Source organism: Melozone crissalis, unplaced genomic scaffold (assembly GCF_028551555.1).
Source record: "Melozone crissalis strain CALT ecotype California unplaced genomic scaffold, PUWL_Pcris_2 ptg000032l_1, whole genome shotgun sequence".
Taxonomy (NCBI): domain Eukaryota; kingdom Metazoa; phylum Chordata; class Aves; order Passeriformes; family Passerellidae; genus Melozone; species Melozone crissalis.
Genome location: NW_026535810.1, coordinates 1,813,495 through 1,832,592, shown reverse-complemented (window position 1 = coordinate 1,832,592; position 19,098 = coordinate 1,813,495). Strand labels below are relative to the sequence as shown.

The 19,098-nt window shown below is 51.3% G+C and overlaps 2 protein-coding genes across 3 annotated transcripts; both read right to left on the bottom strand.

Moving 5' to 3' along the window:
* Window positions 1-1,623: 1,623 nt before the first annotated feature.
* CNP (2',3'-cyclic nucleotide 3' phosphodiesterase) lies at window positions 1,624-6,981 on the bottom strand. Its single transcript, XM_054281769.1, has 4 exons — window positions 6,906-6,981; window positions 4,360-5,029; window positions 3,679-3,821; window positions 1,624-3,202 (listed from the first exon to the last, which is right to left on the bottom strand). Exons 1-4 carry the CDS (start codon window positions 6,906-6,908, stop codon window positions 2,750-2,752), a joined length of 1,269 nt encoding a protein of 422 aa, XP_054137744.1. The 5' UTR covers window positions 6,909-6,981; the 3' UTR covers window positions 1,624-2,749.
* Window positions 6,982-7,222: 241 nt separating this feature from the next.
* Window positions 7,223-18,645, bottom strand: ODAD4 (outer dynein arm docking complex subunit 4). Of its 2 annotated transcripts, XM_054281764.1 has the most exons (12): window positions 18,527-18,645; window positions 17,853-17,984; window positions 17,030-17,183; window positions 14,233-14,294; window positions 13,399-13,555; window positions 11,969-12,193; window positions 10,649-10,856; window positions 9,076-9,162; window positions 8,313-8,509; window positions 8,060-8,160; window positions 7,782-7,860; window positions 7,223-7,460 (listed from the first exon to the last, which is right to left on the bottom strand). In XM_054281764.1, exons 1-12 carry the CDS (start codon window positions 18,635-18,637, stop codon window positions 7,372-7,374), a joined length of 1,602 nt encoding a protein of 533 aa, XP_054137739.1. In that variant the 5' UTR covers window positions 18,638-18,645; the 3' UTR covers window positions 7,223-7,371. The 2 variants fall into 2 exon arrangements, 1 of the variants encoding a protein (XP_054137739.1); XR_008483290.1 differs by lacking the exons at window positions 14,233-14,294; window positions 17,030-17,183 and having other exon boundaries at window positions 7,446-7,460; window positions 7,782-8,160.
* Between the last annotated feature and the right edge of the window lie 453 nt (window positions 18,646-19,098).

The following is a 19,098-nucleotide window of genomic DNA, read 5'->3' as shown; positions in this document are numbered from 1 at the left end:
TATTTTCCATGGAATAGAATGGCCCCTCCACTCTCTGTACCTGCTGAGACACAGAGTGGGCACTGCTGTGGTGTGTCTGAGATGGAGGCTGGGGCCAGAGTCTGTCCAGCCACACTGGCCCTGGGCCTGCAGCCACCCAACAGCCCCAGGGCTGGGCCATGTGCTGCTTTGCCATTTCCAAATGACCTCCTCAGTTTCACTAATAACTCCAGATATTCTCTTATTTCTAATGGATGCTTTTCATCCTGTTTAAATTCGTGCCTTGTCCTTTCCCCTCCTCTTCCCTGGGGAACAGGACAACTGTGTGCTGCAGCCAGCCGTGTCCCTGGAGCAGTGCTGTCCCTGGGTGGCTGTGGCAGGGCTGGGTGACAATAGCTGGCGGCTGTCCCTGCCCTTGGCTCTGTGGGGCCATTCTGGGTCCCTGCACGACTGTGGGAGCTCATGTGAAACTCTTTGGCCTTCCTGGCCCACTCCCAGCATCATGGATGGGGTTATTCCTTCTTGGAGCAGTGCTGGGCGTTTTCCCTCACCCAGATCTGAGCTCTGCTCTGTGCTGGAGCATCCATGGGCACTGCCCAGCCCTGCTGCCACCCCAGCCCTGTCCCCAGTGTCCCCTCATGGCTCCTGTGAGCAGAGTGAGGTGTGAGGCAGCATCCCAGGGGCCGGGGGAGCCCCCAGAGCCCCACGGTGCACGCGGGTCTGAGCGTGGAGCAGTGAGGACAAACGCAGGCGCCGATGCGGAGCCGCTCGGAGAGGAGCTCGTCCCTGCGCTGCCCTGTTTCTCTGAACTGGAATCCGGAATGTTTACCTCAGTGTACATAGCTCAACCTTTCCCTGGGAGGAAAGGGGAATTGCATGGAGCAATTGCTGTCCCATTGCTTTGCCAAACTCCTCGTCCTCTCCCAGCCGGGCTCCGCGTCGGTACCAGCTGTCCCTCTTGGACCTTTCTAGGATGTGAATGGTAAAAAATGTGAATATTTGTTGTTTACTTCCTTAGCAGAACTCTTGATGCCGTGTTTGTATGGGAAATCAGCCTGAGCAGACCCATATGCAATCGGTTTTACTTTATTATAAACTGTATATGATGTACAAACTAATAAAAACTCAAACGACGACAATGTCACTGTTGTTCTTGAACAGGCAGATGGAGGAGAGATTCCAGCTGTGTATTCTGGTGCTGGAGTGATCTGGGCACTGGGGGTGTGGGCTCAGCCAGCCCCTGAGCAGGTGCTGGCAAATCCCTTGTAGAGCTTTGGTGGATCAAACCCTTGAGGTTCTGTCAGCTGCTGCCAGTGTGGAAGGTTGGAGGGATTTCTCCATGAAGGGTCACAGGTGCTCTGGGTGGGTTTATAGCTCACTATTTTATGGTATAACAAGAATTTATTCTTATCCTTTGCTTCTGATCAGCAGGAAGTATTTTGCTTTCACGGCAGAGTGTTTGGTAGCAGAAAAGCACCAAAGCTCTCCCTGCTTTTGGCCTCAACAATCAGAGAGAAATGCTCCTTGCCCCAGCAACATTGGACTCAGGGTGAGCTGTGCCCAGGCCTCAAACACAGTCAGTATTTACAGGGTTAGTTGGGTTAATTCACTCTGCTGCTCCCCAGAGCAGGAGCTCGGGCTGGGAGCGTCCCTGGGGCTGTTAGTGGAGCTTTGTGTTAAACAATGCCCAGGAGCCACCGCCCTGCTGGGCCAGGGCCTGCCAGAGCACAAACCCAGGTTTCAATAGAACACATTTAATGACACAAGTGCTGGGTCAGTAACTTCCAGCTGGGGTTTAGGTTCGAGCAGACGTGAGTTACAAGGTTACAGTGCCTCCACTTCCTACACTACGGGGTTACTCCAGCCTAACTCTTAACATTCAAGTGCATTAGAGGAAGGCAGTAAAATCTTGCATGAAGTCCGGTTGTGTACTTCAGACATGATTTTAGTTTCTTATCAAATAAGATGGAAAAGATGTTAGTTCATCTCTTCCACTCCCTGCCAAGGCAGGATTGTTCCCTACAGGACAGGGGATGGTGCTCGGTCCAGCCCAGGTGGAGGGGAATGGCTGGAGCCGCTTTGCAGGAATTGGCTCCCTGTCCTGGTGTTTCACTTGATTTCCCCAAAGTTGGTGTCTTTAAGGCATCACCTGGCACAGTGCCCTCCTCCTGGCTGTCCCCAGAGCATCCCAGGAGCTGGGATGGAGCCCACTGGGGGCAGCTGTGATTAGGGCTGCCAGGACCCGCTGCCCTCAGCAAGGTCTGTCCTTAGGGCCAAACCCTTGGTAAGGACAGGGCTCCTGACAGGAGTGACCCATGCCCGGGTCTCACTGGTTCTGACCCTGTGATCAGCTGCCAGAATGGCCAGTGCCAGCCCCAGGGTGTGGGAGGGGAGGGACATCCTGCAGTTCCCTTGGCTCCAGACCAGCGACTGCCAGGCTTTGGTCAGTGCCAGCAGGTAAAGATCGAACGATTGTGGTTCAGAGGGAAGCAATAAAAGCCCCAGAGCTGATCTTTCTCCAAGGAAGAAAACAAGCAGGACACCCCAGCAGGTTCCCTCCAAAACTCACATTGAAATCCGTGAAAGTTGCAGTCAGGAGTTGCTTGTTTTCTTCCTTTCCTGAGGCCGAAAACTCCCCAGAGGCTTCACGCTGGGGTGGGCAGGAGGGTTGACTTTAGTAAAGGTAGAAATTATTTCTCTTTACACTTTTAAGGTTACAGGAGTTACTTGCCTTTTAAAAACAAACCGAGGAGCTGCCCTGCCCGTGCTCCTAGATGATGGTGCAGGAGCTGAAGGCAGCGCCCCGTTTGTTGGTGCTCTGCGTTGGCACCAGCTTTCCCTTCCCGTAGTACCCCGAGAATATCGCCCTCACATCAATCTTTTTCGACAGCACAAGCATCCACATCCCATTATCAAAATACAGCAGTTTCCCTCCTCCAATTTCCCCCACTTGCTCCCCTTTGTTCCCTGCCTTTTCCAGCTTGACAAACTCGAGCAGGTCGAGCCCGGTCTGGACGGCCTCGACGCCGTTGGCGCAGCCCAGGGTGATGTGGGCACGGCTGCCCCGGGGCAGGTTGTCCGTGGGCAGGATCTTGTCAGCATCCCCCGGCCACAGCAGCAGCTGCTGCTCGCTCAGCTCGATGCGAGCCCCGACAGTCTTTGTGGTGATGAACAGGGCAGAGATGGACAGGGTGAAGCCTTTGCCATAGGAAGCCTTCACAGCCTGCAGAGGGACACACAGGGGACAGGGTTAGTGCCTCTGGTGGGGATTCACTGTGGCAGCTCCTGCTGTGACATGGGCAAAACATCCAGAGCAAGGAGAAGGTCAGTGCCTCATGTCCCAGTTCTGTAGATCTTTCCAATATTTAACCTTGGCTTATGTGCTCTGAAATAATCAATCTGAGGATCTAAATACGTCAATTCGTCATCATTCAGCTCAAGCTGTCAGAGATGATGCTGGAAGTCATGTGTGATTGGGGAAAGTGAGAGCATTTTGTTTGGAAATAGAAAACTAAATCACCATGTCCACAGTTTGGAGTTTTCTCTGCACAGGTCACAGGGATGTAGTTCCTGTCCCTATATTTGGCCTCTTGGGTCAGAGCAAAGCCCGTCCCCGACCCTCTCCCAGGCTCATGGACACCCCAAAGGGGAGGGAGGGGACACGGGGGTGTGGGGAGGAGGTGGGACCCCAACACTCACTTCCTGCTGCGCGTATTCCTCGGCTCCAGCTGCTTTTCCAAACTCAGTGTATTTCGTGGTGCAGTGCAGGACCCCAGGTGGCCTCTTCACAAAGTAGCTGGTGAGATCTATTTTTATTTTGGGATCTTCGATAGCAGAAGGAACTGCAGATACAGGTGAACAATGTCACTGTCACAAAGTGATGCCCCCGATGTCAACCCACCAGCCCTGGTCCCATCTCTCCCTTCACATCTCATCTCTGACTGCTGGGTGGGAAACCAAACCCCTCCCTCCTCCCAGGCTCACTGCAGATGGAGCCAGAGAACAGAAGCTCCTGTGCATCATCGTGGCTCATCTTAAACCTGATGAGATGTGAGAGTCCCCTAAGGGATGGGATTGTTCAGTTCAGCCTTTCCCATTTCCCTCTCTTTGCCTTTTTCCCACCCAACCCCTTGGAACCAGGGGACATCCAGGATCCCATGTCCTGCTGCTGCCACCTGAGCTCAGTGCCCCGTGGGGCCAGACCTAAACAGACTTGGGAAAAGCTCTTTAATTTACTCAAAAAAGCAACTTTGTCAACTATGAAGACCAGGTTAGTAGCTTTAAAAAGATTTTTTTTGTTGGCACTGTTAGAAATTGACTTTAGAAGCTAAGCAGACTCATCAAGAGGTAAGAATGCTGTAAAAGAACATCAATACATACAGTATTTACTCTCCTTTTTGAAGGCTTTGAGACTCCCAAGCTCATCCAAGAATGCCTGGCCAGCCTTCCTCAGGATCTCTGAACTTCTTTTGCTCAAAAACCACCCAAAATACATGGGCAGGAATTCCTTCTCTAAGCTTGGCTTCATCTTCTTCAGCTCTTCCACAGACAGTTTCCACTGGTTCTTGTCCTTGAGCTGGGGGCAATCCAAGCGCCAGGGGGTTTTGGGCTCGGCAAAGATGACTTTGTAGCGATACTTGTCAGCAATGTCAAAGAGCTGCTCCAGCCGCTCCCGCTCGTGGTGGGTGTCATCCAAAACAATGACGCTGATCTCCCGTTTGCAATAGTCAACTAGATCCTCATCCACCTTGGAGTACTCTTCAGGAATGGAGCTCCTGATTAATGGTGTGATTTTATAGTGATCGACAGAGATGACCTTGCAGGCGTCTTTGTAGCGATCGTGGATGGCCTGGGCCAGGGTGGATTTCCCGCTGCCAGGCAGGCCCCGGAGGATGAAAAAGGTTTTGGATTCTTTCAGCGTGGAGATGGTGTCTTCATCGTCCAGGAATGGGAAATGCAAACTCTCAGGTCTCTCTTTCGCCGATTGAGTAGACATTTTTCTAAATATTTTAGGCAGGAAAGGGTGACTCTTCTTGGAGAAGCCTCTGTTCTGGAATGGAAGGAGAAAACACTTTGCAGGGCAGGAACCCCAGAGACAGTGTGGACCTTTAGTGGAAGTGATGAGCACAGGGAGCTTCTCCCCCACACTGCCTCGCTTGGGTGCCCTGCTCAGCTGACTCCTCCTCCCACAGCTGCTCTGGCTGCTTGTACAGCAGAAATCCACTGCATCCCACCCAAGGGCTGAAGGTTCAGCCCTGCTCCCTGCTCTGGGCTCACAGCTGCAGTCCTGCCCCACTGGGAAGGGATTTCTCAGGCACCAGGAGCTGCCACAAAGCCCCAGCCCTCCTCGTGTGGCACGTTCAGTCTGAGCTCTTGAACAAACACACCTGTGGCTGCCGGACGTGAGGGCAGTGACCCACGGAGGAGCCCAGGGGAACGGAAAGTCCCAGCAGGTTGAGAGCTGCCACACTGCTGTCCCTTCACCTGAACCACAAACTCAATTCCCAGGCTGTTTCCTAGAGCAGCCCACAAGGATGCTGCTGTCTCTGTCTGAGCTGCACTGAGGATCAGCAGCTGAGCACCTCACAGGAGGGAATTTGGGCTTCCAGGAAAGCCAAACCCCTCCCAGCAGCTGCAAGGCAGAACTCGAAAGTGAAACCTCGAGTGCTGAAGGAAACGAAACACTGGCGGTTGGCAGCAGTGAGCGGGAGATGCCGCGGGGAGCTGGCACGGCTGTCCCTCCCCTCCTGCCAGCAGCTCCATTCCAGTTAGCAGAATCCCAGATTAATTCCCAGTAGCGTCTGGGAAAACACGGGACTGAAAGGAAATGTGGGACTTCAGCTGTGCGAGTCCTCAATAGCATCACCGAGGCAGACACTGTTTGTTGGGTCAATAAATGAACTGCCTGTGGGCCAGCCCTGCCTGGGATGCACTGGACCGTGGGAGTGATGCCCAAGAAGTTTTGCCTTTGATGCAAAAATTGAGAAGTTTTACATAAAACATAACCGCACTGCCAGGGCCAGAAAAATGTGTTTCCAGTTCGCAGTTTTTAAAAAACACTTTTCAAGTGTTGATTTCCCCATCTCTTTATTCCAGAAGGTACAGATGGGTTTGGTTCCAAATGCCCAAATGGGAGCAGAAGCAGGACCCCACATTTCCCAGGGGCACCGCCTGCCCTGGGCTCAGCTGCAGCCGGAGGGGCAGAGGAGCCCCTGAGAGCAGCGGGGACCTGCGGGCTCCCCGTGCTGCTTTCCCGGCGCACTCGGGGCTCAAAGTGCTCACAGCGGAGGGAGCCGTGAGTTACCGGGGGGCAGCACAGGTGCCCCCTTGCCCGGGGGTCGCAGGGCCGGGCCGTGCCCGCTCCGCACCGGGCCGTCCCGCGGGCGGGGACCGGGGCCGCTGTTCTGCCGCGGCAGCTGCCGAGGGGACTGAGGCGCTTTTCAGCCCCGCGAACAAAGGAACAATCGCGGCCCCCCCGGGCCATTGTTCGCCGCCGGCTCGGGGACAACGGGCGCCTTCACGGGCCGGGCCGGGCGGACAAAGGCTCCGCAGAGCCCGGGGGAGCGGGGTCCGGCCGGACAATCTCCCATTGAGCCGCCCCCACAAAGCTCCCGCTTGTCTCCTGCTCCCCGCCGTGGAGGGAGCCATCGCTGCCGGCCCCGGGCTGCCCCGGCAGCCCCCAGAGCGTCCCGGGACCCCCGAGCGGGACCCACGGGCCCCGGGGCCGTTCTCGGTGCCCGGCTGCCTCCGAGCGCCCTCAGGCTCAGCGCCCGCGTGTCGGCAACGCCGCCGGCGCTTCCGCCCTCCGGGGAATCGGAACCTTCGCCGGGCGGAGCTGCAGCCCCGATCCCGGTCCTGATCCCGATGCTAATAATCCCGATGCTAGTCCCGGTCCTAGTCCCGGTCCCAGTCCCGGTCCCGCTTACCATGGTGAGGGCAGCGGCTCCGGGGCGGCCGCCGGTGCGGAGCGGCGCGGCGGGGAAGCGGCTCTGGGGCGGGCGCGGCCGCCGCTCCTTTCATAGCCCCGGGACTCGCCCGCCCCCGAGGGCCGGACCGAGCCCTCCCCGGGGCAGCGGGGGGGCCCCGGGGCTCAGCCCTGCCCCGCCCGGTGCCGGGGATGCTCCGGGACAGTCCCGGGATGCGGGCCGGGGGCAGGCAGCGCTCCGGGAACGGCGGCGGCTCGGATCGGCTCCTTCCCTGCTCAGGACACACCACTGCACTGCTGGGTACGACGCTTGCTCAATATTTATTTCAACTTCCCGCCTAGGCTCTACTTTTTCCCACTGCTGTCCTTTATTTCCTTGTCTGTTTTCCCCCTTTAACCTTTTCTTGTGCTTATTTACTTCCCCCCCTTTAACCTTTCTTATTCTCTATATCGTTTCTAGCTTCCTCTTATGGCTGTTCATCTTGATTCCCTTTCTCCTCCTCCTCTTCCACATTCTCAGCGGTGGTTTTTATGCTTTCCGTGCTGAAAAGGCGATCTGGGAAGGGAAAAGGAAACTTAAGCCAAGTCCTAGAACACAGCGCCCTGCCAGGACCCTCCCCGAACCCCAGCAGAGCTGGGACAGCGCTGGGGATGTTGGTGACATTGTGACAGCCTGCAGGGGACACTCAGGGAATGCTGCTATCCCTAAGATGGGCACGGCCGGACCTGGGAGTGCAGCTGAAGCAATCCCAGACTCCCACCAAGATTTTAATTCAATACTTGCAAGGAAATGGGTGCTGTGGGAATTCTGAGGTGCAGAACAGGAGAGTGGGGTTTTTTCCCCATTTCTGGGTGCAGAGGTGTGAACAACAAATACCTTCATGTGAGGGAATCGCCCCGTCTTTCTGGCCTTTGTTCAGCTCTGCAATGAAGCTTTTGCTCACGTTATCCAAGGCCTGAAAGGGATGAAGTTCTTAATAAAAGCCCCAGAAATGCAGCTACATACCCAACATTGTCTTGTTTTCTATTGCTATCATTACCAAATCCTTTCCCACTATAAGACTGCATTTCTGTGGCATTACTGGCTGGAATATCCCAGCTGGGATAACAGCTTCTCCCAGAGGCTGCCCAGAGCTCCTCCTCCATCCCCCTTACCGCAATGATGCCATTTTGAGCAGTTTCACTGGGCATAAGCCTTGCCTTCTCCAGAGCCCTTTCAAAATTCAGGATTGCAGACGGGTAATTTTTCAATTTCACTGGAACAGACAGGAATATCAGCTGGTTTAGCCCAGGAGCAGGAGAACAGCAAGAAGCAATCAAGCCAGTCTTGATCTGAGCAGTTGCTTTGGCTGTTAAATCTTGGAGATGTTTTCAGACCAGCTTTTCCACCCTGTGCCCACATCTTTACCTTGTGCCTGTGCCACCAGCACAGTGGCGTGGAGCTGCCACTCCACATCTCCCTCTTCATCTGCTGACTGCAGGGACTGCTCTCCATAATCCTGGGCTGCTTCAGCATTGTCCAGCTCGAGGTAGCACCGCCCAATTTCATGGAACAGCCAGGCCTTCTCCAGGCTGGATTGGGCCAGTGGAATCTTCTCCTCCCAGCTTCAAGCAGAGTAAAACAGAGAAACCTTTACTAACCCTCACTGGGTACAGTTATAACTCAAACACTGATTTGATAGCAAAGGGTTCATGTCACACACATCTTCTATGAAAAATCCTTTCATCAGGATCGTTTCTCCTGAGAAGTTGAGAGGCCTCAGGAACAAAATCTGCTGCTGTGGAATGCAACAGGTAGATCTTTAATTAGCCCATGTTGGTTGTTTCTAATTAATGGCCAATCACAGTCAGCTAGCTCAGACTCTGTCTGAGCCACAAGCCTTTTTATGCTTCCTTCTTTTTCTATTCTTAGCCAGCCTTCTGATGAAATCCTTTCTTCTATTCTTTCAGTATAGTTTTAATATAATATATATCATAAAATAATAAATCAGCCTGCTAAAACATGGAGTCAGATCCTCATCTCTTCCCTCATCCTCAGACCCCTGTGAATACGGTCACAGGCTCAGGTGTGAAAATTTCCCCAGGCCTGGCTGCAGTGAGAACACACAACTAAAAAACCACAACCTGGGTCCCTCCAGCCCCTGATGCCTTTGCTGCTGGGCTGTACTCACGTGTTGATGGCCTGCTGGAACTTTCCAAGTCGGGCGTACACGTGGCCAATGTTGTCCAGGGCCCGGGACACGGCATCTGTCAGAGAGCTGGGACAGGGAGACAAAGGGATTGTGGCACTGATATCATCCTGTTCCTCACTCACTCTGCATTTCTTGGTGCTCCCCATGCCCTCAGAGAATTGTTAGGAAGTAAAGGGCCCCAGTCAGGATGAAAGTCATGAAATCAAGGTTGATTTTTGATTTTATCTACAGCTCTGGCAGCTGACCCCATGAGACGCAGGGGAAATGGTTTAGCTGTGCCTTTGATTATTAATAATTTTTGTGCAAATCTGACAGCCCTTGGGAAAATGCACTTTTCATTGCCTCTGTCTGTTCTCCTTTGTGGGAACAACTCATGGATGATTTCTGTTTTTCAAAGCAAAGACACAAAAAGGTGTGTGCAGTGTGTGCAGGCTCCTGACACCAGCCCTGATCCTGTGCTTGGACCAAGCTTTGCTCCATGCTACAGGCAGCTCCTTCTGTAATAAAGCCCTGTGGGCTTTAATTTCTTCCTTAATTATCCTCATTCTCATCTTCAGAAGCAGCTTTGCCTCCCCTTAGCTTAGAGATGGAAAAGCCTGTGCGAGGAGCAGATAAATGCCATGGGAGTCATGGAATCACAGAGCGGTTTGGGTGGGAAGGGACCGTAAGGACTCAAACCCCCGTCAGGGGGTAATTAACGCGAGTAATTAAGGAGTCATTAACGGCGTTTTCAGCTGCAGCCGCCAGAGGGTGCAGCCTGCCCGTCCTTCCCGGCACCTCGGGTTCAGCGAGGTCCCAAACGCGGCATCTCCTCCCCTCTCTCCTGATAATTCAGCATCTCCTCCCCTTCTCCTGCTAATTCCTGCCTTTACCTGGCCTGCTCGGGCAGTGCCACCACCAGCAGAGAGGCAGCCTTTTCCTAAACCTCCATTCATTTCCAAAAGGATTTTTGAAAATGAGAAACAACCACTCAGTGATATTTTAAAAGCTCAATGCACTTCTGCCAAACATAAGTCCTAAATCACTTCAAGGCACTGTTGCATGATTTCTGCTATGTTTTGCAAATTCTTCCTACATCTAAGACTACATTTTGCTCCACTGTGGTTCAGCTGGAAGAGCTGTGGGATGTGTCTGGTGCAGACAGGTAAGTGCACCTGGAAGAGACCTTTATTTCAAGCCATGCTTAATGGTCTCTATGAAAAGAAGTTTAAGACAAAATGTAGCAGAAAACTGGAGCAATTTCAACCCTGAACTTCCTGAGAAGAAAGTACCTGCTCAAGATTTCAGTGCTGAAACTGGGAGTTGTGTTCTTTTGCTTTGCTACAGAAGAGGTTTTGATGTGCCCTGTGCTGTGGGTCCTTAAAAATCTGCTTCAGGTTCCTTATTTTGAAACAGTGAAGATAAAAATTCACCACACACCCTAATACTTGTGCAGAGCTGAATGTGTAACCCTGTTAAACCCCCCAGGTGAGGATTACTTTACCTAATGCTAAAACACCCCCACAGAGGTATTTCCCCCTTTCTCCACCCACCTGAACTTCCCAGAACTTACTGCTCCCTGGCACATTCCAGATCCATCTTATGGCTGTGCAAAGCTGCCTCCATCTGTCCCATTGCCAGCTGGGCATTCCCAATGCAGCTGTGGAGGTTCCCAATCAGTTCATACTTGTTGGGAACGTCATCCTCTGACCAGGCTCGTATCTTCTTCAGCAGATGTTCAGCTTTCCTGCAGCTTTGCTCAGCGGAACCTCTGGCCAGCACTGGGGACAGGGAGCAGAGTTGGACACTGGGGTGTGACACAGAGACATTGAGAAGTTGTGAATTCCCCATCCCTAGAGGTGTCCCAGGCCAGGTTGGATGGGGCTTGGAGCAACCTGGGAGAGTGGAAGGTGTCCCTGCCCATGGTAGAGGGAGTGGGGTGGGATGAACTTTAAGGTCCCTTCTGTCACCATCATATTTTCCAAAAAATCCTCTTTGCCCAGGATTCTTCTCCTGGGAAGCTTAGAGGCCTCAGAGAAAAAGGAAAACAATATTATCTCATTTGCTTCTCCTGTGCTTTGCTGCTTTGGAATGTGATTTGGTGAGTGTTTATCCAACAGGTGGTTGTTTGATTGGTTTCATGTCAATTGTTTTAACTTAATGACCAATCATGGTCCAAGCTGTGTCGGACTCTGGAGAAAGAGTCACAAAATTCATTATCATTCTTTTTAGCCTTCTGTTAGTATCCTTCCTCTATTCTTTAGTATAGTTTCAGTATAGCATTCTTTAATATAATATAATAAAATAATAAATTAGCCTTCTAAGAACATGGAGTCAGATTCATTCCCTCCTGCCACAGGGAAATCACAACCTTCCAACCGAAACCATCTTGGGATTCTGTGATACTTGAGAATTGAGACCTGGTGAAGTAGCTAATGCTCAAAGCTCAGGAAAAGAGCTCCCCCACAGCCAGGAACCTACTCAGCTCGATATCCTCCATCTCCTTGGCAATGGCTCTGGCAGTGTCAGATGGTTTCTGTTTCTTGTCCTGTGCCCAGCCCTGCTGCAGGACCCTGTGCTCATAAATCAGCTTTCTGCTGCTGCCAGAAGTCTCCTGCCACTGGTTCAGGTAGGGGATGCCACCCAAAACCAGGTCCATGACTTTGACCCCCCCTGCCTTGTGAATTCCCCATCCCTGGAGGTGTTCCAGACCAGGCTGGATGGAGCTTGGAGCCACCTGGGATAGTGGAAGAAGTCCCTGCCCATGGTAAGGGTGGCGGAACAGGATGAACTTCAAGGGGCCTTCCAACCCAAACCATCTTGGGATTCTGTGATACTCAGGAATTGAGACCTCAGAGCTCAGGAATCCATCTCCCCAGAGCCAGGAACCTACTCTGGTCGATATCCTCCATCTCCTTGGCGATGGCCCTGGCGATTTCGGCTGGTTTCAGTTTCCTGTCCCGCCCCCAGCCCAGCCGCAGGAGCTTGCGCTCGTACTCGCGCGCGTAAATCGGCTTCTGCTGCTGCCAGAAGTCGCGCCGCTGGTTCAGGTAGGAGATGCCACCCATAACCAGGTCCATGACTTTGGCCCCCTGCCTTGTGCTGCTCTGCATCAAGTCTGGGAATAACATAAGGTAGAATTGAGGTGAGAATCAACAGACCTGAGCTGCAGCAGATTGGGAATGTTTTTCGGTTCAGACACAGACACTTGTGGACATGAAAGTGTCCTGTGCTCCTCAGAGCTGAGGTGATGGGGGAGCTAACAATAAACTCTGTTATTCATTCATAATGTCATTCACATTTTCTGAAAAATCCCTTCACCCAGGATTTTTCTCCTGGGAAGTTGAGAAGCCTCAGAGAAAAAGGGAAACAATTCTTATCTCATTTGTTTCTCCTGTGTTTTGCCATCTGGAATGTGTTTGGAGATTGTTTACCCACAGGTGATTGTTTGATTGGATTGTGCTGTGAGTTGCTTTCACTCATTGGCCCATTGGGGCCAAGCTGTGTTGAGACTCTGGAAAGAGTCAGGAGTTTTCATTATTATCTTTTTAGCATTGTATAAGTATCCTTTCTGTATTCTTTAGTATGATATGATATGATATGATATGATATGATATGATATGATATGATATAATATAATATAATATAATATAATATAATATAATATAATAATCTTCTGAGAACATAGAGTCAGATTAATCATTCTTTCCTTCATCAGGGCACCCCACAAACACAATAAAACTCTGCTGCCCCTCTGCTTCAGTGAGCTGAGCTGGTGTTCCAGCCTTGTCTCTGCTGCCTTCTCTGCTGATCAGAGCCAAGAAGGGGCCCAGTAAGTGAAGCCAGCCGTGCTGAGCACCTGTGCTCTAGGACAGAACATCTGTATGGCACATCTGTACTGACAGGACACTTTGAACAGTGCTGTGGATCAGGCTGGCAGATGGAAAGTGAGAGGGCTTTTACCTGCCTGCAAACCAGACCGCCCACATGGGTAATTAGTGCTGGCAACACTGTAAAACCTGTGAGCAAAGCAAACCTTCATCACTTTATTTCTGGGTGAAAAGTTCCCTAGAAATGTGACTAATCTTTGTGCCTTTTTCTAAAATAAGATACTTTTCCAATTCCTGCATTTTGACCTTAAAGCATTTATAACAAACTCACAGAGGAGTCACAGCCCCATGAGCAGACACCTGCCTGTGTCCCCAGCACTGTGAGCTCTGGAATAGTTAACTAAGAGTCACAGGGATTTAAAAGAAGAAAAGAAATAAAGAAGAATAAAAAAGGGATGAAAGAAAAATAGAATGTGCTGAGAAGGAGAAACACCTTCATCCTTGAGCAACTTCTCCAGATATGCTTTGTCATCATAAAGTCGTCCCAGAAGCTGTTGCTCTGTTTTTGGACTCTTCTTCTTGGTGTGTTTTTGATCCTTTTGGTCCTTTGGTTTGTTTTGCTGTTTCTGGCTGTCTTTTTTGCTCTGCAGCTAGAGAAAAACAAAAAGAGTTGAGGGACATCAGTGGGGAACACTGGAATGAGCAGAATTCTGTTTACATTCCATATAAGACAACTTATTTTTTAAATAAAAGCAAAAAGCCAAAGTCTCATCAGATGCTTTGGCCATGAGCAACTGAAATTCTGCAGCCAATTGTGCTCCCTGAGGACCACAAGGGTGTTACAGAAAGGGTAAGAACTAGTTCTGGCTTTTCAGAGGAACAAGACACTACTGCAATGGAGCACCAAAAGTGAAGCAATAAAGAAAGTGTCCATTATCAAAACTGTGACCCTTAAACATTAGGCAAACTCAAAATCAATATTGAAGCTCACTGTGCCCTCTTTGACCTCTGGGCTGTTACTCATTAGATGGGTGGCTGGAAACACCCCCAGACATGGGGCTGGAGGAGAAATTCCAGATTTTGTTCTTGCATGGTGGCTCTTCCTGCCCTTCTGACTCTCCCCTTAAATTCTGGGTGAATTGAGGCAGACCTGCATTAGAAGCAGGTGACAAACCATGACAGGTCAGTGTTTTTAATGCTCCAGAAGCCCTTCAGCAGGCCCACTGCTCCCACAGCCACGTCCCTGTAGGGACTGTCCCTCCTCTGGTGCCCATTTCAGCACCACAACAACTCCAGAAGCTTCTCCAGCCAGAGCCCTGTGCTGTACCTCTGCCTGCCTGCTCACAAAGCACAGCTCCTCCTTGTTCTCCAGCTTCACTGTGGATGGATCTGCAAACACAGAGGAGTCTGGGTTAGTGCTGCACTCAGCCATGCAGGGTCTGCTGTCTGTCCTGACCCCCAGGGGAGCTCTGACTCTGACCCTCACTCATGGAGAAAGTTTCCCGGACTTCAAGATAGATTGGAATCCACAAAAGTGTGAAATGGATTATAGAGAGCAATGTAGGTGCATCACTGGGTGAGAAATTTACCCAGTAAAAATTCTCACCGAGTATTTGTGAAATAAATACTCACAAATTGAGTTGAGTAAATTTGTGAGTTGTGAGTAAAAAGCCCATAAAGGTGCCAAGCACAAAACATTCAGTTACAACCACTTTTCTCATCCCTTCCCATGGGATAGGGGGTGTTGGTGTGTTCTGGGAGCAGGGAATGCTACCAGCTCCTCTTGGGATTTTAATTCACACAGGTGCAATATTCCTACAGACAGGGTACATCCTGCATGGAAACTGAAGGAGAAGGATGCAGCTCCTTCTGAGGGATCACAGCTGGAGCATGAAACGGAAGGAAAGGTGTTTCACAGGTTTGTGCACTGATTAGGGCAAAAGGCCCATTGTGTTTACCACCATCTGTCTGCACCCTGGGAAGGAAGAGTGAGGAGCAGCTCTTTGTTTGGTCTGAGGGAAGGACAGAGCTGCCAAGGCTGCTGCAGAATTCCCTTCAGCAGCCCTGGGGCCCAGAGCAGCAGCACAAACACGGGGGGGTCACAGGGGCAGGTGAAGCAGAGCCAGGGAGGCAGCTTGGGGATGTGCCCTGTTAATGTGTGTGCATTTCCCAACTGTTCAAACATCCACGTGTTTCCCCGCACCTCACAACTATTGACTGATTTTAAGTATTTTCAGTTATATTAGTTTAGTTATGTTTAGTTAAATACCAGTTTTCTATTTTTTAAATTCATTTTTGTGCCTCCAGCCCAGGGGGTCCAAAGGTGGTCAGAGTTCTTGGCTCAGGATATCCAGCTGGGAAGATTTCAGCTGGAGCTGTGATGATAATACCTGAGCATTGTGCTAAGCTCAGGAAGCTGCAGGAATGGAGGAAAGCAAGCCAGATCTGGAAACCTTCCCTGTTTTTTTTTAAACAACTATCCCATCTGAAAGTGCTGCAGGCTCTGGTGCCACTGTTTAACAGGGGGAGGGGCTGAAGTTTTGAAATTTTGGGAGAGGGAGGCCCTGGCCTAGGTGGGAATGTGTGTGGGGTGTGAATGGGCTGTGCCAGAGCTGGGCAGGGACAGGCTCCAAGCCACCCCACAGGTTTGGCAGCCCCAGAGGAGCCCTCACACGTGTTGCACTCACATGGCAGAGGAGGCAGCCCCAGGTGAGTGAGCTGTGTCTGTGCCCCACACTGGGACACGTCCTGTCCACGCCTGCTGCCAGGGCTGAGGGAAAAGCTGAGTGAAAAGGGATGAGTTTTCTGTTTGTTTTAAACCCCACGAGGTCCTTGGCCTTTTCTGTCTCTCCAGGAGCTGATCTGAGCCAGGAATGGTGAAAGCAGAGCTCGTTACAAGAGTCAACAGTTTCACTGCTCTTTTGCAATGAAAATTGGAGGAGAGTCAGGATTTCAGGAGGCCAGCCTGAGGTGGCATGGCACATTGCATTTCAAGCTTTGAACAAAAGGGATAAAGGTCTCAAAATGGATTTTGTCATTAGTGCTGCAGGTAGATCAGAGAATCACGGAATCCCAGAATGGTTTGAATGAAATAATGGAGTCCCAGAATGGTTTGAATAAAATCATGGAACCCCAGAATGGTTTGAATGAAATAATGGAGTCCCAGAATGGTTTGAATAAAATCATGGAACCCCAGAATGGTTTGAATGAAATAATGGAGTACCAGAATGGTTTGAATAAAATCATGGAACCCCAGAATGGTTTGAATAAAATAATGGATTCCCAGAATGGTTTGAATGAAATCACGGAACCCCAGAATGGTTTGAATGAAATCATGGAATCCTGGAATGGTTTGAATGAAATCATGGAACCCCAGAATGGTTTGAATGAAATCATGGAATCCTGGAATGGTTTGAATGAAACCATGGAATCCTGGAATGGTTTGAATGAAATCATGGAGTCCCAGAATGGAAGGAAGAATCCCAGAATGGAAGGAACTTTAGTGCTCTTGCAGTTCCATCCCCTGGAATTGCACCTCCCATGGGCAGGGACACCTTCCACTACCCCAGGGTGCTCCAAGCCTCATCCAGCCTGGCCTTGGACACTTCCAAGGGTGGAGCAGCCACAGCTTCTCTGGGCACCCAGTGCCAGGGCATCACCACCCTCATAGGGAAGAAATTCTTCCCAATATCCCATCCAACCCTGCCCTCTGGCAGTGGGAATCCATTCCCCCTTGTCCTGGCACTCCAGGGTGTCTCCACCTTCCTTGTCAGCTCCCCTCATGTACTGGGAGGCCACAGGCAGCTCATGGATTAGATGAGCTGCTCTGCTCTGTATTCTCTGGAAAGTTTCCATGATGATTTTGGAAGCTGGAGTGTCAGGATTTACCCACAGAACTAAAGGGATCAGGCACTGTGTGTGAACAACATTGAGAGGAGAAAGGAAGAACAAAAGAAAAGAGCAGGGTTGGCTCTTTGTGGCGCCTCTGGATTTATCTGGCACAGAGAACAAGAACCCAGAAGCAGAGAGGCTCTGCTGTGGGGCTCTTGGGTCACTTGCAGAGCTGATGTGGGCTGTGTCAGCATTGTCCAGGCTCATGGGGGGCAGAAGGTGACACTCCTTACTCCCAATGCAGTTGATTATGGCCTCCTCAGCCTTGTGGATGCCCAGCAGGAACTTGTGCAGGTCGGGGCGGAGCCTTCGGCCTCGGTGGTAAAACACCAGTGCAAACTCAAAGTCCCCCATGGCATACAGGCTCTCTGCTTTCTGGTAAAGCCCCTAAAAAGACATTTGGGGGAAGAAATTGATAAAATGAGGGAAAGTTTTGATGGATCTCAATTGATTCCTGTGTGAGAGCCCAGGGCTGTAACAGCTTGCTGTCACTGACATATTTTATGAAAAATCCTTTTGTTAGGATTTTTCTCCTGAGAAGCTGAGAGGCCTCAGGAACAAAATGTAACCAATAATTATCTGCTGCTGTGGAATGCAACAGGTGCATCTGTGATTGGTCTCATGTGGTTGTTTCTAATTAATGGCCAATCACAGGCAGCTGATTCTGACTCTGCTCAGTCACAAGATTTTATTATCATTCCTTCCTATTCCTTTCAAGCCTTCTGATGAAATAATTTCTTTTTTTTCTTTTAGTATATAATTTTCTTTTAATATAATATATATCATAAAATAATAAATCAGCCTTCTGAAACATGGAGTCAAGGTTCTCATCTCTTCCCTTGCTGGGGTTGCCTGCAAATTCCACATTTGGTGAGCCCCGAGTGAGGAACATTGCACACATTAAACCCCACACCTGGAGGTGCCTGAGCACCCCAGCAGCTCTGAGAGCAGCAGAAATCTCAGGAGGGTTTGGAGTTTCCTTACAGCTCTGCCTCAGACCTTGCAGGGTCTCACAGATCCTTGGCCACCCCCTCTCGTACCCCTCCAGCTGGTTACCTCATAGAATGTTTCGTCAATTTGGAGTGAGGCTTCAGCATCTTTCAGGGAGCTTTCTGTGTCCCCAAGCCTCAGAAAACACTTGGAGCGGGTGATGAGGCAGTGCTTGTCTGCTCCTCTCAGCTTCAGGGCCTGGAACCACAGACAGGGACATGTCACCAGTGCTGGACATGTCACCTGTGCTGGACATGCCACCACACGCGTGACAGTTGAAGTTTTGAAGTTTTTCTAAGCCTTCTGATGTTTACATTCTTGTAAGGAACTTTCTCACACGCTTTATGTAAATAACTTATTGTTTTGCATTCTTTTATAGAAAAAGAGAAAATTGATGGGCTGTTGGTTTGTCCAGTGTCGTTGGAGAGGTGGCACTGCCACCCTCCAATCCTCCAATCTATAAATGTTGGAGTCAGAAATTCAAAGTTCTCTTTTTACCATCAAAAAGCTGCGTGTCCTATAGCGACAGATAAAACTACAAGGATTTTACTGAAGAGTCTGCTCTCGTTTTTCACAGCTGCTGCAGGCGCTGCCCTGTCCCTGACCTGCCCCGTCTGGGTCACACGTCCCTCCGTGTCCCCCCCTTGCCCCGCTGCCTCTTCCCCCGCCTGAACCGAACAGAACCCGAGGCCCCTCCTGCCCGTTGGCATCCCGGTGCCCTCGGCCCACAGTGCCCTCACGTCATTGAAGCAGCCCAGAGCCTTTTCGTGCTGGCCGCGCCGGCTCAGGGCTATCCCCTCGCTCATCAGGTTCCCGAAGGAGAGGACGGGCAAGAGGTCGTCGTCCGCCATGGCTCCGCGGCGGCGCCGTTGCCAAGCAACGGTTACCAGGTAACGCTCAATTCCGGTGACCTGCCCCCGCCCCGGAAGTGACGAACGCGCCCCCCCCCCCCCCCCCCCCCGGTGCCCACGTGCGGCGCCGGTGGCCCCGCTCCGGTCCCGGCGGTCGCTCGCTGTGCTTCTGACCCGGCCCAGGCACCCGCGTTCCCGGAGCCCTGCGCGGCCGCTCCGTTCAGCCGCGGTGCCACGGAACACCAGGCAGAGCCGGTTCCTCCGCCCCGGCGGGCAATGGCCCGTGTGTCCCGCAGGGGCAACGCGAGGGCAGCCAGCGCCTCCCTACAGCCGGTTATTCGGTACCAGTTTCGCCGCTGAGGAGTGTAATCCTGGCCAAATAAATGAACGGCGAATGCTGCTCGCTCCCTCCCATCAGCACTCCGGTCCTGACTTTATTTTGGCGCCGGTTCAGATTCTCG